The sequence below is a fragment of the Plodia interpunctella genome, chromosome 13, assembly GCF_027563975.2.
Source record: "Plodia interpunctella isolate USDA-ARS_2022_Savannah chromosome 13, ilPloInte3.2, whole genome shotgun sequence".
In the NCBI taxonomy this organism is placed as follows: domain Eukaryota; kingdom Metazoa; phylum Arthropoda; class Insecta; order Lepidoptera; family Pyralidae; genus Plodia; species Plodia interpunctella.
In genome coordinates this window covers 6,431,506-6,454,777 of record NC_071306.1, presented here as the reverse complement: position 1 = coordinate 6,454,777, position 23,272 = coordinate 6,431,506, and the positions used below count along the sequence as shown (strand labels likewise).

The 23,272-nt window shown below is 32.8% G+C and overlaps 1 protein-coding gene across 3 annotated transcripts in view; it reads right to left on the bottom strand.

Moving 5' to 3' along the window:
* mol (moladietz) overlaps positions 1 to 23,272 on the bottom strand; it is a 45,732-nt gene that overhangs the window by 6,726 nt on the left and 15,734 nt on the right. Inside the window, exons 1-3 of one of the 3 annotated variants that reach the window (XM_053754082.1) lie at positions 18,558 to 18,838; positions 2,814 to 2,990; positions 2,105 to 2,162 (exon numbers count right to left, since the gene is read on the bottom strand). In XM_053754082.1, coding sequence (XP_053610057.1) covers positions 2,105 to 2,162; positions 2,814 to 2,978 — 223 coding nt within the window. In that variant the 5' untranslated portion in view covers positions 2,979 to 2,990; positions 18,558 to 18,838. Of the gene's footprint in view, positions 1 to 2,104; positions 2,163 to 2,813; positions 2,991 to 18,557; positions 18,839 to 23,272 lie in introns of those variants that run through there. The other 2 variants (XM_053754080.1, XM_053754081.1) reach the window with 2 other exon arrangements.

Genomic DNA, 23,272 nt, shown 5'->3' with positions numbered 1-23,272 from the left:
CGATAATAAGAAGAAGAATGCTAGATGATCTAGATAAACAGTGAACAATATGCGCCGCAATCATGCAGCTGACACACGAAATAACTCGGTCAATGGCAGAATGCAAGCGGCTGATTTCTCCACTTGGCCGGTCACCCGAAGACAATGGCCAATTCTCATTACGAAAAAAATAACTTTTTGCAAAATCTTTACGGTCATCTAATTGCTAATTTTTAGAGTAAACTAGTTTGAATATAGTACAATTCCGGTCATCAATATCCACTGTTAAAATTGTTAGGTTACTTCGACAATCGATCATGTAAAAGTGACGCATACAAAAAATATTTTTCAAGGAAATTCCTCTGAAAAAGTTTCGGAGAATGTCAGGCATCGTTTGCTAGATTATCAGCATTATCGTTTTTATATTAAGAAATGAATTATCTATTATAGTACAAAATTCCAATAAGAATAATGTAACTTATACCTATATTTACTATATTTCAAACTTATTGAGCACATTTTAATTCACACTATAATTATTTTATCAATTAATATTACTAAATGTTAATAAAGACACATCGTCTTACATAACCGGTTTCTATCCTGTTGGAAACATGTGCCGGTTGTTTGCATTAGTGAATAGTCTTATAATACTTATTATGTGAATTACGCGCGCTTATGTAAGCTGTTGCTATGTACTGACTCAAGCAAAATCAACACGCATACGGCATTTAATCGTTGACTTTCCATCTTTATTACCTAGTCTATTTGCACTATCTGATGGAAATCGAATTGATTGACCTTTAACTTTTAAAAACTTCAATGTATGCTATTAGCAGTTAGCACTAGAATAGAGCAATATGCGCGTAAGAGCATACATTCGAAGTTTACGATTTGATGACTTTTCATTCAACAATAAAAAGTCATCAATTCGCAAACTTCGAAATGTATGTTCTTACGAGCATACATTTAAGAACAAGGTTCTTGTCGGTGGGCTTCTTTCCATCTCTCTCTCTATTTTCACATATGACAAATTGATGATTTCACCATGGAATTAGGTACTCCATCGTAGTACTTACTAAATCCATGGACTTCACAACATTTAAAAATAATCATTTAATTTTTCATTCGCGTTGAGCGTCGAATCGCCCACTCTTCATCCAGAATAAATGTACTGCTGCCTCTAGGAATAATACATGCAACAAAAACGTTTAAACTATTACGTCGTAGACAAACAAAAACGTTGTCAATGAAGAAGTTCACTCATATTAAAAACTTCCTAAAACACGCGGGATATAAATTACCTAGGTACATAATAAAGTGTTTTTTATCTGTTCAATTTATCGGTTTTCAAAATCCATTATATTAAGATGTTTTAAAAGCTACTGAGGTAATCTGATAAATCTAATCTCTGAAAGGCTTATTTTAATAATACCTACAGAAAAATCAAGTATAGGTAAGTATGTATTCGTTGAAATATAAGAACTCATTGAAGTCAAGGTTGGTCAGAAAAATATACATTCGAGTCCACATTCTTGAACATGCACCGTCAACATTGGTTTTTTGCAGTTTTATGTTTGTATTCCCTTGTAGGTATACAAGGGAATACAAACAGTTCTTATAATAACTGTACATTGAATGAACCTTTATTCTATAGTAATAGCGGCGTATTTGAAATGAATTTTAAGTTCGTTGCTTTATGTTGTGGGCTATTGAAAGAAAATCATATTCATATTCAGTGCCATCAACTGTGTTATTTATATTTCAAGATCTGTTTGAGAAACAATTGAATATATAATCATCAAAATCATATTACATTAATAATCTATATAATGTAATGTAATCATTAATCAAGTTCAAGGTAAGAAAACGTTGTACTTATGTTAATTGATTAATTCGTTGACACCCATATCGGAATATGAAATTCGTATATCTATTTGTACAGCAATTTTGTAGTAAGTACCAATTTACTGTAATTTTGCTGTTAAAATCATTTAAAAACACATTAACCTTATTATTTTAAAAAATCGTGTACGTCGTTAGTGCAAGTTCGAAGAAGAATAAATAAAATATAAAATAAGAAATAAAATATTTTTCATAAAGAAATGTATACTATGCTACATACCTAATATGACAGTGCCGACGAAAAGACTCAGGGTAACTATGGTGAACGTTGAGAATCTCTGAAAAGAAAAATATTATATTCTTTATACCATTTGAGCATATATATTTCTGCTGCAGAAAGAAAAAATATGATGAATTTAGTTTCAGCTATCAAACAATATAATTTCGAAAACTCATTCATTATATGGAATAGCATTCAAACGATCTGAAGCGATTACAAAGAGGATAAAGTATCTATATTTGTATAATTTCCAAGCGTGGGAGCAACCGCACATTTTATATATGCAAATGAAAACATTGATCACAAGACATAAATCCTTGAGTGGCTGATCCGATTTGTATTTGTGATCATTTCGAGTTCGAAGTGTCGAGTGAGATTTATAAATATCCTAGTATTACCTAAGTAAGATGATCTCATACTGGTGTTGTACCAGCATCATCATCATCATACTCTTAATGGTACACATAAGTGCAAGTTCTTCTTTTCACTTGCATTTCGCAACGTGGGCGACGATGTGTTATATCATGTACTTACTTATTATCTATGTAACACCTAACATTTCCACTTGTGACATTGCAATAAATGAATCTGAATCTGAATCTGAATCATTGGACATCTTTTCCGATCAGACCTTTTTTAAATAAAGCTACGGACAAGTTTCATGGGCTAGAACTAATTTGCCATACAGTCTTAATGTCTGGAATGTTACCTCTTTCCTGATGCCGGGGAATATGGCGAGGAAGGCGAGGTAGAGCGTGAGCGCGGCGACGACCAGCGCCAGGGCTGGCACGTCTGCCGCGACTGCCGTGCGGTTATGGTACGCGTATAGTGTAGGCCCACCTTCCTCGCGGAACGCATCGAACCACCCCTTCATCGCTCACCCAGCCTGCAACAAATACGATTCGAATTTTGAATTGTTAAAAAAAATTACTCATTGTTTTGAATACTTCTATCTGGCTGTGCTGTGGACCTTTGCGTTTCTTCGTCTCATTCCAAAAACAAGCGACAGTTTAACCCCGCATTATTGCAAAAAAGCGGCGCGATGCGATGCGACGCGAAAGACTATAAATGGAGAACCCGTAATTCTCCAGTTCAGTATAGTCAAAATCAATATTTACACGGGCATCTTACACATACTAACCTATTACCTACTAGTAGTCGTAGTGTTGCGAAATAATAACTGCTGCCATCATTTTGTCTAATTTACTATGATTCAGAGAAAATGCGACATTCTGCCATAGCCGAAACTTGTTTAGACGATGTAACATGACTAGAAGTCACTAACAAGAAGTCATAACTCCATAAGTGCCAACGTGCAGCTGGTCAACTGTTCTGAAATGTTAATTAGACTCGCAGAGCGTACTTGACACAAATTGCTATCTTCAACTAATGGTTTTATGAAGCTGTTGTGTACTTCAACTAGTAGTTTGTGTTACTCGTATTCCATATTTTAGTTTAGAATTGTGTTCTAGTAAATTATTTTTTTAGAAAGTGAAAGTTATACATGAACCGTGTCTAAGAAATTTTCTATCAAAACGTGAGAACCACATCGAATTTAATAATATTAACAAGCAATGACAAGCGAAAACTTGACTCAAATTATCTCATTTTTGTGATGAGATTTTTGAAAAAATTGATCGAAAACTTGGATTTCCAACTAAATTTATAAATAGAGCATATGTTAGTAGTATTTGTATTATACAGATCTTCAGAATTCTAGATAAAACAAATAATGGTAACAGTATGGCTTCCGCGTGACAAGGTCATACGGATGTTTCAGTGACGCCTGTATTTGCAATTCGTTGTCTAATTTAACATTGAGACGTTAATAGCATGAATCTATAATATACCTTATGATGTAATGACACAATGTGTTACATTTTCAACTTCACAACTGGTTTGAATTCCAGAGGAATAGAAATAATGGAGTTAGCATTAGGAACATATTTTAAATGATATCGAGAATATTATTTACCGAATACACGAATCTAATTAATGTAGATCTTTGTTATGTTATTATTTGCATGGTATCCAAAACGAATGCTACGATGAAATGTCAAGTTTTCTTTAGGAAGATGACAAATATTAACATTCAATCAAAAAACATATTCATTTAATTACTCAGTAGCAAAAGGGCGAGTATTTCTCTATAACGCGATGTCTGTTTGGTTGCGCCATGCGCCTGCGCAGCTGCGTAGTTTCGGGAAACGGATGTAGAGCGCGGCCCGACTCACGGTAACTTGGCATCATAGGTAAACGGCGCAAGCGGCAAGGCGGTGCGACGCAGCGCCTTGTGACAATATTAAATATATTTATGTATGTATTTATTTGCTATCTACGTTTTCCATTACTAATCATTCGTACGCGCACAGCGGCGCATCGCGACATGCAGCGTTTGGTCGCTTAAACAGGACGCCAGGGTAAAATATAAAACGATCGTGATACTAAGGTGATTGCGCTTTTGCCCAATCAAACTCACTCGCTGGAAAATTAAATGGGCTATTGTTTTAGATTTCAGATAATCACTGCGTTAATTTACGATAATTTATATATGTATGGTAAAATGGAGTTCAAATATGTCGCTGCACAGCTGTCAAAAATTCGCATTTTAGTCGACCTAGAATATATTCTATCATTTATGGTGTTATGGTCTGAGAACAAGTCACGATGATTTAACTACTTCTGAATTAAACCAAAATATAGTTATAAGTAAGTATTTAAAATTATAAATATTGTAGTGTGTCAATATCAACATATTGTAGTAATTTCATAATATAAAAATATTGATCAATAAGCATGAAACAAATTAACAAACGAACGTTTCGCGATATCGCAGCATTACCTATTTCTGTTTTTTATTCCTAAGACTGTACACGATTATTAATCTGTGTGTCAAATCATTGAGCAGTGAAAAAGTTATCAAGTGCAATAAAAAACAATTGCTGACCTTTAATGTACAACGCTCTTGACACAGATATGATCACTAGACTTGCCGGAAGTATCTCAAACCGGTAGGGTAACCGGAAGTTGTATTAATCTGAGATTGGACGAGGCTATGCACTTACCGTAAAATAAGAGGTGAACGGAAATTCTCAATTCTTTATTATTAACAACAGTTGCATCTCGGGGCTTCGTCCCGTGGTTATTTATATCTGGCTAAATCACGAAAATATTAAAGTAATATAATTATTAAAATATTTAGGCTAGAATGTGAAAAAATATCAATTTATCTAGTTTAGTCTGAATTAGCGTTAGTGCATATTTTACTTGTAGTAATTTTCCGAAATTTATTGTCACTAGTAGTATCTCAAAAAAATAATACTTCGTATATTGTGTACTCATTAATCAGTCGGCCATGTTGGATTAAAAAGTTTTATATGATAAGATGTTTTGGTCATATATGGTTGATAACACCACATGAAAATTTGTTTTTTATTGTTATGGAATATTTTTGTTGAATATTTACACGAATATTATTGTTGAATATTTTTTGATAATTTGACTTAGGTAAGGTAGAAACCTATGCTCATTTATATATATATTTATATTTAGTGTATAATATCTATGACATAAGCATTGAAGGCTAACCTTTATGGAGGTGAACTACTCCCTTATAATAAAATACCATTTTACAAACCCACAGTACTTGTATTTTTTACATTCCGAGGTGCTATCCTTAAATGAATAACAGTAAAGATCATTTTTATTGATAAAATTATAATATCTGAGGTCATGTGTATGCGCCGAGGAACTATAAATTCATATTTACTCGTACCTTAAAGGTCACACAACATATATACACCGGTTATTTATATATTGAAGTCCGATATGATATTTACGTTCTTAATGACTTGGAATCGGATTATATTGATTGTATTTTAATAATGGTTAAGTTTAAAAAAAAAGTGAGAAATAGACTCACAGAAAATTAATTAAGGAGACCCATGGTAGAGATTTTGATTTATTTAATCACTTTAACATTTTTGAATGAACAAAATATTGGTTTACTTAAAAGAAATATTCAAATCGTATATTATGATGCGTAATCAAATGATCAAAGGTCAAGTGTATGATTCAATTACACGTTTTCTTAGATATATAAAGGTGCAATCTTACCTATTATGTCAGCTGTTTAGTGACAATTTAATAACCTGCTATCGATATGCGTCGCGGAAATAGTCTTGCGGTTAATTTGATAGAAGTGTCCGTCCACGTGTTTATTATTGTGGATACAAGGACAGCTGTTAGTAGTTTAGGAACCAGTTATATAAAAACGCATTTTTGTGCTAATAATTATTTGCTTATATTTGTGACTTTATTATCTAAGTATGTCACATGTTACAATGACTAACTTTGAACTTAAGACTTAAAAGCTGACTATAATTTTGAAATTAGTACTTTGCTTTTTTTGCGTAGGTTCAACAAGTTAAAGTTAACGTCAAAATTGACTAGTGTAACCCACTCTAAGTATTACCTCGCGTAGGCTTTTGTAGCATGTTGTAGTAGGCTGAATCTTCGAATTTTTATAGATTTCGTGACAACTTAGAAAGTTAATAAAGAACAAGAATGAATAAGTGTGTGTAATATAATTGTGATCATAAGAGCAACAAGAAATTGATATAAATAGCAACAAAGACTTCTTATTATGAGCAAAGTCACGTAAAATCGAGTGATATAATGTATTGTCAACAGTTTACAAAATCTACCTTATTTACATAACATTAAATTCTTATTTCTAATAATGTGGTGATCATAATAGTATTTAACCAGGGCAGTAGGGTAACATCAATGCGCTGTTTTCATTCCCGTCCCGCTTGAGCTTATGACCTATCGATACAACGAAAGCAACAATCATACATTATTTGCAGTTTTTCTGCATTGGTGAAAAGGACAAAAGAAGGAGAGGATGCGATGAAATGGCAAAGAGTGAAATTTGAAATAGAGCGTAGGCGCGACTGAGAACGAAGACCACCTATAAAAACAATACTTATTCATGAAAATTCAAAAAGATTAAAAGCGAAGTATGGTCCGGGTTCCGGGAAGCGTAAGGTCGATGAGCCGGTTCGAGGTTGATGGTGCCCTACGGGTATCATAAGTTTAAGTTAAAATGCGTAGCCTTTATGTTTGGAAATTTCGACTTGAAAATATTCATCAAAATTGAAATATTTGGAAGGGATTTCATAAAATTGATCACTGAATTTAATAAAGTCACTGTTATGTTTTTCCTTTCTAATGTATTACTATAAGTTTTTATTTTATTGTATCTCTCTTTGCTGTACTTTGCTGTAAAATACTATTGTTACATTTCAATAAATATTATTTATTTAAAAAAGTTTATCTAATAAAACACGTACATTTAAAATTTAATTACACTTAGCTGCAACTACGAGTGAGCACGAATACTCAGATAATAGTCTCGTATGTTTTTATGTGTACTCTTATTTATTCTATAGTTATGAGGTTTAATAAATATAAATAATGTTCTGAATACTTAGGCTCTAAATGTATCTTTTCACCTTGTATTGAAGTGGCTTCATACAAATTGCTTTAACACCCCACTAAAGCAGCTATTAGGCTGTATTATGTATTTTATTATACATCGTAAAAGAGATAATTTCAGTTAAATAGTAGGCTAATTGCTAATTTAGATTAAAAATTGATATCGTATTAAAACTATAACCCACGTAAGTACATTTATTTAATTTATATTTTATTAGTAATAATAACATACGTTGATGTTAGTGGAGTTATTTGAAGATGCGCATTGAACGTTTTGATTCTATAAGTTGTTATCGAGGTTTGATTATTATCATATCGTCTAGATATTGAAAAACAGGCTTAACGTTGGAAGAAAATTTAAGATTAATGTTTGTTAATTAAGCAAGCATACACAGTTCAAGCATCGATTATAGGATCTGTTTGCTTTCTTTCCTAGTCCTAAGACTAAGAAAGCAGGTAGTTAGAATGTTTAGACAAAATTGAAAAATGTGATTTTAATTACATACACAATTACTATTGTGTGTCTAATTAAAATTAAAATTTTCAATTAAACTTTAAAATGTTTTAGTTTATAAATTATATCATTTTATCTCTTTGAACGGTCCATTTTTATCGCGACAGGAAAACATCGCACATCATTAAAATGTGAGTCACTTCTCATAGGCCACCTGTAAGATAATTATGGTCTACGATCATGGACCTGCCTGTCATGGCCGGGCGAAGTCAAGGGCGCACCTATAGGACAAACCTTTACTGGTTGGACTACGTGTCTTGTGAACTGAATGCGTTTCGCTTGAATATCATATCAACATATCCGTATTGAGATTGTTGTTCTGGCTTATTTATTTTAGTAATATGGTCTCAGAGCACCGCTATCGTAGGGATTGTGGAATAAACCTCTTAACCTCATTGAAATCTGAAACTAGATTTAGTAGTAGAACAAATATTCTGTATTCGTGTACGAGCATATGGTTAATTGAAATTTTAATGACAGTAGTCGAACATCCAAATTAACTTTCTCCTTAAAAGGTTTATGTTGTGACATTCTCACATCATCCGCAATTCATGAAATTTATGTCAAAAACTTGATTGATTATTAATTCCTTATAAACATATAGAACAAACACAAACCACAATACCAGTAGTAGAAAAAATGTTTCATGAATTTCGATAAAATAAATATTGTTAATAAAATGTTACTTAATATTTAAATAAATATTACTTTTAAGGAATCGTTATTTATAATGACCTAATCATATTTATCTATTATATATTTATCAATCACCTACCTATATACCTACTTGGTAATTATTATTGAAATCGCAATAAGTTTTAACCTTGTAACAGACGACAGCAATTGTTCTTAACAAATGTGCGGGTCTTAATAACTAGTTAATTGATAGACAAATAGTTTTGGTGACGCAAGCGTAGGGTCGGTGGTGTGTCAAAACGTCTCTGTTTGCTAATCCGAGGAATATTGGCGTTAACTATGATAATTTGTTTTGCTATGGTTTCACGAGAAGTTAATTTAAAAATGTCTCAATTTTTGTTGTATGATTTTTACGCTCTATTAATTAATAGGAAATGATACATAAGTAAGTAGTATTTTATTTTTCCGTTATCTCAAAAAAAAAATAGTGCTGAACTAAACTTGTTTTATTGCCCATAAATAAACTTCAGACGGCAATTACAATCGAAATACATAGGTATTTAAATACCTAATAACCAATCCTATTTCCTTCTGATATTTAAAACCTATACTTAAATACTAATTTACTTACTAGTAAATATTATATATACGAAAGTTAGAATGTGTGTTAGGAAGATGTTACTCAATCATATAATGAAACTCATATTTGTGATATTACTTTTAAATATAAAAAAATTCCGCGCTGGGAATCGAAACCAGTCACCAACCAGAAACTTGGGAACGAGGGGTGCCCACTCCGCCACGGAGGTTGCTATGTCTTTTAACCCTTATTTCAATACTATTGTCTACAGACGTATTAATATATTAAACTTCTTTTGTGTACCTTTTAGTATCTAATATGTATTGAGCAACTGTTAGTGCTGTATATAGCGTTTTTACAATGAATAAATAATGGGTTAAATACGAGGAAAAATCTAAAATTTTCTGACAATTCGATGGTTTTGAATTTGAATGGACGACGTCCTTGTCGGGAGATATTTATCCGAAATGTGCTGTGAATAATTTAATTACCGTTGACCTTGCGGACCGTGAGGTCGAGCTAGTCAGTCACTGCTGATGATGATTCTATATACTGGTGGAGCATCAAATGCATTTCGACTAAATAAGGCCGGGTCAAAGGTTAAAAACGAACACTGTGTTATGATCTGACGAATATATTAAATCTTGATTTTGTCATTAACCATCTATCTATACCCACACATTTGTTAAGTCAATAAAATTGGGACTTTTTTATAATTGTTTTTTTTTGTAATTTTTGACCCATTTTTCGTTCATTATACTTATTCATTTTAAAAATCTGCATTTTTGAACTCCGAACACAAATTTAGTTTAAGTTTAACATGTCTGTGTGGCATCGTAGCAGCCAAATGGAATAACCAATTTTGATCTTGTTTTTTCAGTTTGAAAGATTTAATCGATATTTTAATCGATAACGTTTTTTGTGATGTTAGCAAAATTATCAGCTGTTTGGAAAACCCACAGCTCTTTTCTAGCAGGTGAGAGAATGCCAGTAACTTCAGAGTCGGAGATTTCTTAAATGTAGATAATTGAATTTGGAGACCGACAATAACTTTCGATACTTAAACATTACATTTAAAAGAATTTAACTCCAAAATATTGATGTTACTGCAACATAACTATCATACAAATTACGGTTGACTATCCCTACCAATAATAATGTTTATGATTTCACTCGTTTGAGAATTTGACTCATGAAATATAGCAATAGTGTTTGTGGGTGACATTCACTTTATTTTAAGGTTTATGTTATATATTATTTTTAATGTAGAATACCAACTTAATATCTAAACTCACGCCATTTGGAAACAAGTAGTGTATACTAAATTGTGGCGTTAGATTTACTTTTGGCCCAGCAATGGACTGGCACTGTCCTACTCGTGGCCACCGCAGCGACTGGTTACGTCACAGCACCAGTTCCGATATACGGAACTTGACCTTGCCCAGCTGACTGACCAAAACAATGATGTGCTAACATGACTGGATGAGCATTATTACGATATATTCTTTTCGGTATATTATGTAACATAATTGTTCATTAATTTTTCGTAGTACTTGTATTAGTTTCAGTATTATAATTGAACGTAAAAGAATTTACAGCTGTGAAAATTATATGAAAAAAAAAAATATTTTTCTAGCCTGTTTATGCGAGCCGCTGCTGAGCAAAGACATTTTTTTTGTTTTCCATAGGTATCCGTCGTCTTGGAGTAAAAAATCAAGAAAACTTTATCTGCGAGTATTCATAATATCAATTTTAAATGACAGGTACTCACTATGTTTAATCATCTAAGATCATTTTTCCCAATAAATAGACATAACTATATTACATAGTCCAGTAATATACATATCAACTTTGTCAATTAGCCAGTGTGATTTATAACTCGCATCATCCATTAATCACCGTAACAATAAGTCATCCTTAATGGTGTTATGTCGTGACAGAAACGGATCATCGCTCACTGAATGTTGTCATTTTTCACTAGACTGGTCTACTGGTTTCAAGTAAGTCATGTTTATCACTATATAGTATAAAACAAAGTCGCTTCTCGCTGTTTGTCCCTATGTATGCTTAGATCTTTAAAATTACGCAACAGATTTTGAGGCGGGGTTTTCTTTGGTATAAGATAGTGTGATTGCTGAGGAAGGTTTCGATGTTTATTACGGTTTTATCCGAGCGAAGCATAGATGGGCCACATATGATTAATATAAAAACAGTATTGTCTTACATGTTGCTCGTGGTAAGATCTCTATGATGTGCTAAAATATCAAGGATACAAATATTCATAAGTGCATATTTATGGTCGATTGACATATTAACCTTTTGTTATGGAAATCAATTTATAAAAAAAGAAACATAAAGCTAGTATCACAATCGCCGTATCAAAATCAAATCAAACGAAATTTCGTAGCGTTGCATGGCGTCCAAAGTATTGTTATAAGAGAAAATTGTATGCGTCGTCGCGTCCTTTACAGATCAGGATTATTTTACTTGATTGACCGGTCTAGTCAAGATAATTTCTTATACTGTACTGGCGGTCTAACAAGTTTGCATTGAGTGTTCGGGTTCAACCTTCTCAAATGACAGCAGCATAAAAAACAACGGACAGTTGGTATTCGAGCCAAGGTCCTGTAACGAGATATGTATAGTAGATAGCGCTAAGAGAATTAAGAAGATATATATTATATACAATTAGTGTCAGTTGGTGAAGTGGCTTTGTATCAATATGCATTTTTATAATTATTAGACAATAATAGCAATTATAATAAGAGGCGCAGTTAGTCTATGATAAACACAATGCGTATAGCAATTAATTGCCATAGACTAACTGCGCCTGTTGACATCGCTACCGTGGAATGAAAATTCCCCTACGTTCTATTTTCTAGGTTATATTTTATTTGTATACCAAATTTTATTGAAAATCGGTTCAATACATTTGGCGTGATAAAACAACAAACATTTATAGGACAACTCAACTTAAACGACAATTTATAGGAATCGGCGGCGCGTACCGACTTCGCTCGGTTTGTGACAGAACCAGCTCATCAAAAATGAGAAGTCACAAATACATGAGCAAATGGGAGAGATTAATAGTTAGATATCATTATGATTGTTTGGATCTACAACAATTGTTACGAAATAAGGTTTCAGTCAAATTGACGTGGGAATGTGGTATCTCGACGATCTGATCTCTCGGGCGAATCCTATGAAAATCGTGAATGAATTGTTGCGATTAATTCTTTTGTTATTGTTTGATTGCGTGTGATCGTAGTTTGGGAGGTTTATCAGTACCCCAAACTTTGGCGGAGTCGGCATACACTATTGGTTTTTCATTGCGGTAATGCTATCATAGTTTAGTGATCCTATAATGTTTTTTTTACGGAATATATTTTTATACGGAACCCTATAAGGTCACAGGTAGTTTTTGACTGCTGGCAATACCACATTATGATGAAACATGCGCGGGGGTTGATTTCATCTTTATGACTCCGACATCTTGGGAATGCACAGATAAAACGTTTACAGTTTGACATTAGGTATTTCTAAGGAATTTTGATTGGACTCAATTAACTTCTTGATTAAATCTCTCACGAGTAAGCAGTGGCAGTATATTGGGGAGTATCACTACATAAAATTTTTGTTGTAGTCATAATTTCGAGTAAAATTGTTACTAAGGGACGTTTACTAAGGGACGCAGTCTTGGCAACAATAGCATTCAAAAGAGGGGTTGACGTCACCCTAATCTTAAAAATTATCATGGTTTCATTTTTGTTAGCATACTGATTCCGAGCTTCGTGGTTAAAGACATCAACGCGTTCTATCTATATAATAAACGTTGTAGCTTAATAGGGTAGACGATATTTTTTTATTTGGACGACTATTCGAAGGCCTTTATATTATTAGGACCACCATTTAAAAAATACTGTGATAATGACAAAACTTTTTTATTTATTTATTTCAAACAAAATACAGTTATAAACACTATAGCACCTAAAACCAAGTAATAGTTTGTCTTATTTTAAAGATAATATGACAAAAATAAAATCAAACATTTTTGGACTTGTCCACCACCTTAATACACTAAACACCTTAATAAATTAGCAAAAAAAGCTGTTCGACAGCTTCTTTCGAAATTTTAGTTTACACGATGATTGAGTTTATTTTTATAACTAATAATTTTTTTAAATGGTCTTTCCAACCAGTTTTAAATGTTGGCATAATGATCCAGCAGCATTGTTAAAATCCATTAATTATCCCAAAGATCTTTAATATATCTATTTCATCTATTCTTCTCATTTACCCTATTAAGTATTATACTATGTAGGTATTATATAACGAATTTGAAATTATAGGCTAGACATGTAAAATAAACGCTTATATTTTTCTTTCCGCGTGTTTTGTTTATGCGTCTATACTGCTGCGAGGTCGCAGTCAGTGAGGCCGCGCAACATCATGTAACAGCTTCCTTTCGAGGTATATACAGAATTAATGCATGCATGTTACAGTTAAGATTTTTTAAAATGTTGAGTTGGTATTTTGGTGCAATCCGGGGTACCTGACAATTATAAATCAAATGGTAATAAAGCTAATTACCTATGCTATTACAAGCAAAGTAATCTAGAACTTACATATTTATTAACTTTATATTGTTACTAGCATCATTTATGTAATTAACCTTCATCAAAATCCGTTGCGTGGTTTAAAAGAAGAAAGCTGAGAAATAGACATAAGCGGAGGGCGACTTTATGCTATGTAGGGATTTGCTAGTACGTATTACCAATAAGTATTAGATGGAAACATTGTTATTAGAATTTGCATAGAAATTAATTATAAGTGAACGAGATTCAATCATCATTAAGCAATTATCAACAGCTATTTAAACATCCCTCACAGGCCTTCCTACAGATGGATAAGGCGTTTGGGCCATGATTCACCACGCGAGCCCGTTGCGGATTGGTGGATTTTAACGACTACAAATACAACCGAGAACCGTAAATCCGTTGGGGATTTACGTGCCTTCCGAAGCACGGAAGAGCTTAAGATAATTTTCGTTACCCATCTAATGACCGACCATTGTGAGAGCGTCTTAACCGCCAATATCACCGCCCTAGCTCACCAACCACTGCGCCATTGAATGCATAAGATTATACAAATGTTGTTTAATTAAGAAAACCGCGTTTCAACTTTGTTAAACATCATTTGGTTTTAATATATACATCGCATGTTCAAAGTCATTAATTAGCTTTACAACTTTATACACAACATTTTACTAAACTTACCTTATCTTTTATAACATTATGAGAAACGTTGTAATATGACAGGCATAATGATAAATTCAACAAATTCGTCATCCACGTATCCGGCTGTCAGAAACGTAAGGTTCAATGACATTTGTAGGCGTCATTAATAAAGATAGGCTTCATTTTGACTAACAATGGATATTAAGCTACTCCTAATTACAGATTGAATAATTATAATCACAATTGATGTCATAATTTAAGATAAACTCATAATCATATACACAAATAAATAATGTATCTATCTATCATAATAACATCATTGGATTGGATACATTTTCAATACTCATACCTGTAGGTACCCTTCGATCCTGGAGACAATCAAAACAATTGAACAACAATAGGATAGTAGCAGTTATTAAATGTCATTGCTGTTTTTAACACCCGACAATAGGAGGAGAGTTATAAGTTTAACGTGTCTGCGTATCTGTATGTCTGTCCGTGGCATCGTAACAGCCATACGCCTGAACCGATTTTGATTTAGTTTTTTTTTTTATTTCAAAGATAATATAATCGAGAATGTTCTTAGCTATGTATGGAAAACGTATGTTAACATTTAAAAAAATACGAAACAACATTATACGTATTTTAAAACACTTATTTTTATTTACCTAAGGCATTGGTGTTCTTTATTGAAATAAGAAAGTTGCAAGCTTTATCAATGATATTTACACACGGTTTCCAAACAATAGATTTGTCATTGCTGTCATTAGGGACGCTTTGTGTAAGCGAGGTATTTTGAAAGTATAGTAGAGGTATTTTGAAGTATATATTGAGGTTGGCTTCAATAGTGTCTTTTATTCATTCAACATCGAAGAGGCCATTTTTGATGAGTCTACCTGGGCAACAGTGTGATAAGTACATGTTATTGTATCACGAATACTTTACTATTCCAACGATATCAGAATTAGATTTTCGCTATGATTATTTTGCTATTTTCAAATACGGAATACGGATGTACTTATATGTCTCTGATAATTTTAACTAAGTATATGATGGAAAAATGTAAATCCCATCTGTCTTGTCCTAAACATAATGAGTACAGTACAGGTGGTCAAGTTACTCTGCATGGATTTCAACAAAAAAGAAAAAAATACCCGAAAAGTGTACCGAAAATAGTTAAAACATAGACGTTTGTAATTTTCAACAATTACGTTAATGTAATCTTAAGGGACTTTAAAATATAATAAGATAGCTGATGCAACTAAACAATGGTGGGAACAGCGTGCAAACCCTGGCTTCTCATGAAGATGTTTTTGACAAAATTTACATAGTCGCCGTCCATAATTAGACAATATGCCATTAGGCGAAAGTTGTGAATTAATATTAGTTATGATAAAGCTTCTTTCTATTATGTATGTTTTAAAAAGAAAACATATGTTTGCGAACATTGAAATATTTTTTAATGTTGTCTATTTTGTGAATTGTATTGACCTACGCGTAGTGCGAGTTTGGATGACTTCGATCACCGAACTTTATTTTTGCTGCGTTACAGAAAAAATTGACGATTGGAATAAATTCGTGGAAGAGTGTCAACCTAAGACACAGTAGTTTAATATGTTGATGTAAATAATATAAAATATGATTAACATTTATTTTACAGATATTTACTCTTGTGTAAGACTTTGTGTCAAAGTGTAATAAACTAATAGTAGTCTTTACCTTGTAACGTGGTATTAAGTTTAGTAGACTGGATATTGTCAGTATTGTGGTGAGCGGCGAGGCATGCTTAAGCTTTGCAATTATCCACAGTCAATTTGTGAACAAGTGCCATGGTGGGTGTGTCCGCAGCTTATAATAATAGGACTGTTACACAATAGCTAGGTAACAAGCCGATAAACAGTCCGGACTGTAATTTTGTAGTCTGTTATAATTTAGTTTAGATGTTGAGTTCCCAGACTATGTCTGAAGTTTATAATTTTAACTTAGATATACATATTTTCATTATACATTACTTTTCATCTATATGAATATTTTACTTTAACATTGAATTTTAAAAAACGATACTGAGATAGAAAATATCGCTTATAAAATGCGGCACTAAATAATAATAAATATATTTATTAAATCAACCTAACGAATAATATACCTAACTACGACTTGATTTATATTACAGCTAACTGTGACTAGGAATAGATTTCGTAACTCAATCGGCATTCAGCCTTTGTCATAATAAATTATCTATTATACGGTGACCAGAGTTGTATTTATAACTGTGTAGGTGTGGACATTTTATATTAGGTATGATAATTAAATATATCAGCTACATAAATACACCTATAGTTAGCGGAAAATTATTTAAAAGACGTTTAAAAGCTTTATGTGTTGTTTATAACAAAATTTAGCCTTGATAGTGGTTGATGGATAGAACAGAAATCTTATACAATATTACATATTAATAACAGAATATTTTAAAAACAAAAAAATATACTAATATTTTGGCAAAATCTATGTCCTTTGATATTTCATGGTATATTGCAGATACATTTGAAATGGAGAATGAAACAATTCCATAACAAGAAAGTAATGCATGATTCATTCTACATAACGGCATCCACAGAGACAACAAAAGGTTAATTTTGTTTAAATCAAAAATCGCATTTGCTATCTATATTTTAATCAATTTGCAGATTATAAACCGATGATTTAGCAAGTTGGCAAGTGTCCAACAATATGCAGCTGATTGTGGATCCCGCATTGTCTACAAAGGTCACACGATATCACATCCTGCTTATTGTGCCAGTGATTGATTAAACCAATCGTGTTTTCCCCACACCTGAGTACACTACCGGATTTCGTTCACTGTTGTAGTGTCGTACCAATTTCTGTTGTATTGCCATGCTTTTAAATCTTAGATAAGCAGGTATCTATTTATTCGCAAGCTCGAAGCTCGTAGGCGTAGTCAACTTAGCTGTAAGAATGTTATACCGTCAAAATCGAAAGGCCCCGGCTGTCATGATAAATTGTGATGATTGTTTTCATGCTTATCAGTATTTACGTGTTCTAGACAAATTTCCGAAACAATAATAATAAGTTGCAATATTATTGTGGTGCTAATGTGCTTTTGTGGAGGTTTAGGATCAAAATTGAATTAAGTAGACAATTATCGCTTTAAACTTGATGATTCCTGAGATTATATTATATTATTATAGCGAATATCATAAAGCAGGTGAGGTAGATAATAATGCAGTCGTACCTTATTAGTTAGGTACTTGTTTCCACAGAAACCAGAATGACATAATGATTCACAACACGGATGAAATAACTCAATGCCAATTTAATTATATATTTCTACCTCAAACACTAGGCGTTATATATATATATATATATATATGTATATGTTATGGTAAATCCTAAGATATTCCAGTAAAACCTAAGATATACCAATTTTTAATGGTAAAACTCCGAACAATTTTGCGATTCGAACTTATACCACCATTCATTTTGGTAAATCTTAAGATTTACATCAAAGGCACGTAATCATTCATCATTCAAAATACGATACCTAGTGCAAATTTGAGCGATCTGCGAATCTGATAGTTATAATATACTTATAGATATTTGTTTCAAATTTATTTTACATATACATATGCATTAAGCTTTTTGTAATTATTAAAAGAAATTCTAAATCCTAAATATAATATATCGCATAATTGTATGTAGCGTTTACCGTTTTAAAGCAAGCAAAATACTCGTAGACAAATAATAAAGAAATATGTTTCTTAATAACGTTATATGTGTGACTGTGACTGATACAAAGTAAAGTGATACATTACATTGCCAAAATTTAACAGTGGCCGGTAACTCACGAGCACAATTAAAATTCATTTACCGCTCATAATTATCCGTAATGAGTGTTAAAATGGCAACAAAAGAGTTTCTCGACTCGACTAAGTAATTAAACAATCAACAGTTTTATGATTTACCTACCTTTTGTTACACTGGAAAAAGAATAGATCACTAAGTATGGCACTGGGAGGGTTGGCACAAAACATCACAATATACACTGTTAGTATACGGCTTGTGGCTCACTCACTGTTTAGGGAACACTAGGGGACGCGGGATCGTCGCGGGGCACATACTTGTATCGATTATTGATTTTTAATAAATCGGTCGTGTTGTATCGGTAAAGGCTCGGGCCGCACTGAGCGGTTTATTATTATATCTTGGAAGGAGTGCGGTTGTATTCAAGGTTCCGCCGCCGGCGCACGTAGCACGTACCGAGGCTTATCTGCTGTTGCTTTGTCGTTCACGATTCGCTTCGCTCGACTCGTTCGTTTCGTCCCATTACGTGTATCTTAGGAAAATCGTCACGAATTTAGTTTTTGAAATATTCGTCGAGTTACCTGGTAAATATTTCGGATGAAACCAGAATTTTGCAAAATGTTGCTGCTGCGTCGTAGCACCGCTACGCCGTTTTGCTACGCCGGCTTCGCCATAGCAAGTTGGGCATAAGTAGGTTTGGATTTCTGTTTTACCTCAAATATATATTAATATATAATATTGCACGAATTCAAGGTAGCATGTAAATTAGTCAACTCAACAACATACAAGTCACTGTCATATACAAAACGTCAGTGATATATTCTAGTATTTTGTGGGTTTATTCCGAAAGCAACGCCACGCAAGATTGTTTAGGATCGGTAGTCATCACAAGAGATCAAATTCCTCATACATTTCGACTTCTGAGCATCACTTCTTGGATGTTTTGTATTTTCAATTATGGGAAAATCGAAATTTCCATGAATATTTATTATCTATTTCACATATTCTTAGAACAAAGTAGTTAGTAGTCGTGTTATAAAAAAATTGATTGGATAAACGAATGCGGTCCACTTGCAGACTGTCAAAACATTGCTATTACATGTTAGAATGCACGCATCACCTGCGCTCGCGCATGGCGGAGCGCGTGTCCGCTTCCACGTAGGACGATAACCACACGTGACTCTACTACCAAGCATTCGACTCCCTGACTCAATTGCCTTACATCTATCTAGTTCCCTGAGTAATTATCAGGCAGCTCCCTGACTTTCGATATTTTCTGAGCGTGCTTCAATTTTTGGCTGGGAAGCCCGGGGTCTGCCTAAAATCTTTGAAATATTTAATGTGTTTTAGGCTGTGATTTTAAGTCCGCCATGTCTGAATTACCCTTCTTTGGGAATCCTGTCGTTACCCCTCAGTTATCAAAGTTTTTTTATCTCTTACCCATTCCGTATCACATCCAAGAGGATATTGGGTTCAATTCTAGGGCAGGAACTACATACACGTCGCATCATATCCAGCTCCCAACTATGACTTGTGATCTCATTAGAGGAAGCTGATACGGAAATTCCTTAGGGTGCCAAAGGTCTCGCGTTGTACATAAATTTCTATGGGTGAAACTTTCTATTACATGGTTCCAGCATAGTCGTTAGGTTGCATTACACCTTAACCTAGGTGTCAATGAAAATGAAAAATGTTTTGTTTATTGAGTGATTTCATTCAGAGGTAATAATGTACATTTAGCATCTTTTTTAATCTGTGATTCACAATGAAATAAATGATAAATATTAATACAGTACAAAGAAATTTGGTTTTTGTAGTTTTCGACTAATCATAGCTTTTTCAGATACTTTATTATTATATAAATCTTATATTGTGAGAATGTAGTATATAATATCAGCTATTCGAGATTCGAACCCTGTACCTTGTAATTCGAAGGGCTTTGAGGCCACCGTTTACTCACTTGTGTACACATCGATCAAACCACAATGGTTAAATGATCATTGCCATGTATCATACTCGATATGTCGGAAGTAATTCGACCTTTTTTATCTGGTATATCGTTCAGTAGAAAAATGTTGAAGACAACTCTCGATTTCCTATTACAGAAGGTCAAGGATTTTCTATTATGAATTAATTATAATAATCGATAACAAATCCAATGTCGGAATGCTAATATTAATATCTCATAAACTTATTAATAGTTACTGTCAATATATAATAGGTTAAATGTTGTTTATATTTAAATGTAGTACTAATATTCAAATACTGTTGAATGAAAAACATAGGTTTCGGGCAAAACTTTTTGGAATCTACGTAGATTAAAAAAACTATATTGTTCGAATGTCTTTTCTACTAGCGTTGATCAATTAACAATATAAAACGAGTTACCTGTGGGTGACCGTATTTTCATTATTTTTTTTATTATTATAACAACCTATTTTTTATTACGAAATATCATGTTCATTAATTTATTAATAATAATCTATGTAAAGTACGTCGTCAATCACTTATAATGCAGGCTTCTAGCGACAATCACGTCAGAAGCATATCTGTAATGATGGCTAGAGTTATTGAAATAATTGCTAGATATATGTGGTATGACTTTGATCATAATTTAATAAGTACCATACCACCCGGATCCCTACCCGGATGTGTAATAACGAATGATATATGTTAATTGAGATCTGTGCAAGTTTAGGAGAGACTATGGCAGAGATTATTATAAATTTAAAATATAATAATACTTTTAAGGAAAACTAGAGGTTCGTCCCGGCTTCGCTCGGGGAACACTATATTTAAAAAGTAGTCTATGTTACTCCTGAAAGTTTTATGTCTCCTGTCTCTCGTGCCAAATTTCTTCAAAATTGGGGATATTCATGGTAAAAGTAAGTAATTCTCCGCGTTTTCAAAAATAAATGAAATAAATAATAACAGGCTGTGTCGGATTCAATGTCCTAATCAACGAATGAATGTAAATCCTAAGTCACGAGTTCGAATGTGTTTCATCTAATGACTGCAGCTGAGGTCACAAAATACATCGGACTGACGCATGAAAAGAGCATCTTTACATCGAATTTGTTAATGTTACACTCGACCTTCTGACTATTTTTTTATTCATACCATGTAGCGTACAGCGCATAGTCTTTTTTCATCGAATTTATCTAGATCTGATTCAACAAGCCTTCACAGTTTCACAACCGTATGTGACCTAAAATTAGTAATTACTGAGGTCATTGTAAGTGCATACATGTATCCAGATCACAAATTTAAGATTCCATATCAAATTTTTTATCAATCTATAACAGAATTCTATAAGTTAATATAAATGTCCCACAGAAGAAACTTTTGAAGTAGAAATATTTTATGAGCTTGATCTTATTTAATCTTAGAAGCAAATGTCCACCTAATACCTCTAATTTACAATTATAAATTTTATTACATAACTAGTCTATAAACCTGCGTAATACCGGTCCGTCAATTATCTTCAACTTGATGAATCATTCCACTAACTTGAGGTTAACTTATGAAATTTTGTTACAGGCCAAATAACATTCTTAACTTTGCAAACTGCAATGTAAAGTAGCATTCTAAGTGGTAGTTGCAAGTATATCGCAAACATATATTTTGCCAGTTACATTAAACATTAAGTCGACTTTAGTCTCGGCCTTGGAAGAGTTTTAAGGTCACTTAATGATGCTACAATTGGCTTTCAGTTTAAAATCTTCTACTAGACAAGCACTTTTTACGTTAGATTTGGAATAAATCGAATAGATCTCTGAATAAATAAACATTACATAATTAATACATAAGATCGCCTCTTGAGCCTTTTAAAGATAATTGAGATTAAGATTGAGATTAAGTACTTTTCCTGAAAATAATTATTATCTAACAGTGCACATAAATAATATTTCAATAATTCAGTCAGTAAATACTGCATTGAAATCATGTAAGCACTAGGTATGTGTGTGTATGAAAGTCAATGATACGTGGGGAGTGACATTGTTGATTTTTTTAGAGTGGTACTGTATAATAATATTTACAAGTATACCAGCTGCTTTATAAATGTAAGTATATGTACTGTCGTAGTATTGATCTAAATATTGAATATCATTACGTTGTCTCACCGAGTCATCTAGCCTTGTTACAGTCGCCTACAACTTATGCACAGGATTACCGTTACTAATTTATTATATTGGCGAAATACCGTTATCTATTATTATAACAAACGGTAAATTATTTATTGATCCATTATATCCATAATATGCATTTTGGTATTAATTAGTGTTCAGATGAATATTGCTAGTACCTAAGCAAGTATGGGTCATAGTATGAGTAGTATTGTCGAATAACGATACTCAACAGTATCTGCATCAGCTTCTCGTGATATGATTACCATAAAAATAAAATCCTATTTTTATAGCTTCTGCATGTCAATGGTAAAGAAAATTCCGGAAAAACCGTAGAATTTTAGATGTTTAAATACTTACGTGATCATTTTTCTGTTAACAACTTTCAAGTGTATGGTGTGTTTATGTAAATGTAATAGGTAGTATAATTTAAAAGAATTGCAATTGTTATATGTGAATCTTTTCGCCTATTATTGAATAACCAAATAATACATACATAATACATACAATACATTGATAAATTGTTCACGTCTATAAGCGGAAGGAAAAATTATTATTTATTATAATACTTCACGACGGAAGATATAATGAGGTACCAATGAGCGCTAGAAAATGTAAAGGTCACCTTCGAGGACCCGGGGCGACCTCAGCACGCATCACAATGAGTAGGAAAATCCAGGCGCTTCCGCACACTTTACAACTTTACTGTACTAATCTTATTATCTATGTCATAACGACTTTAAAAATTAAAAA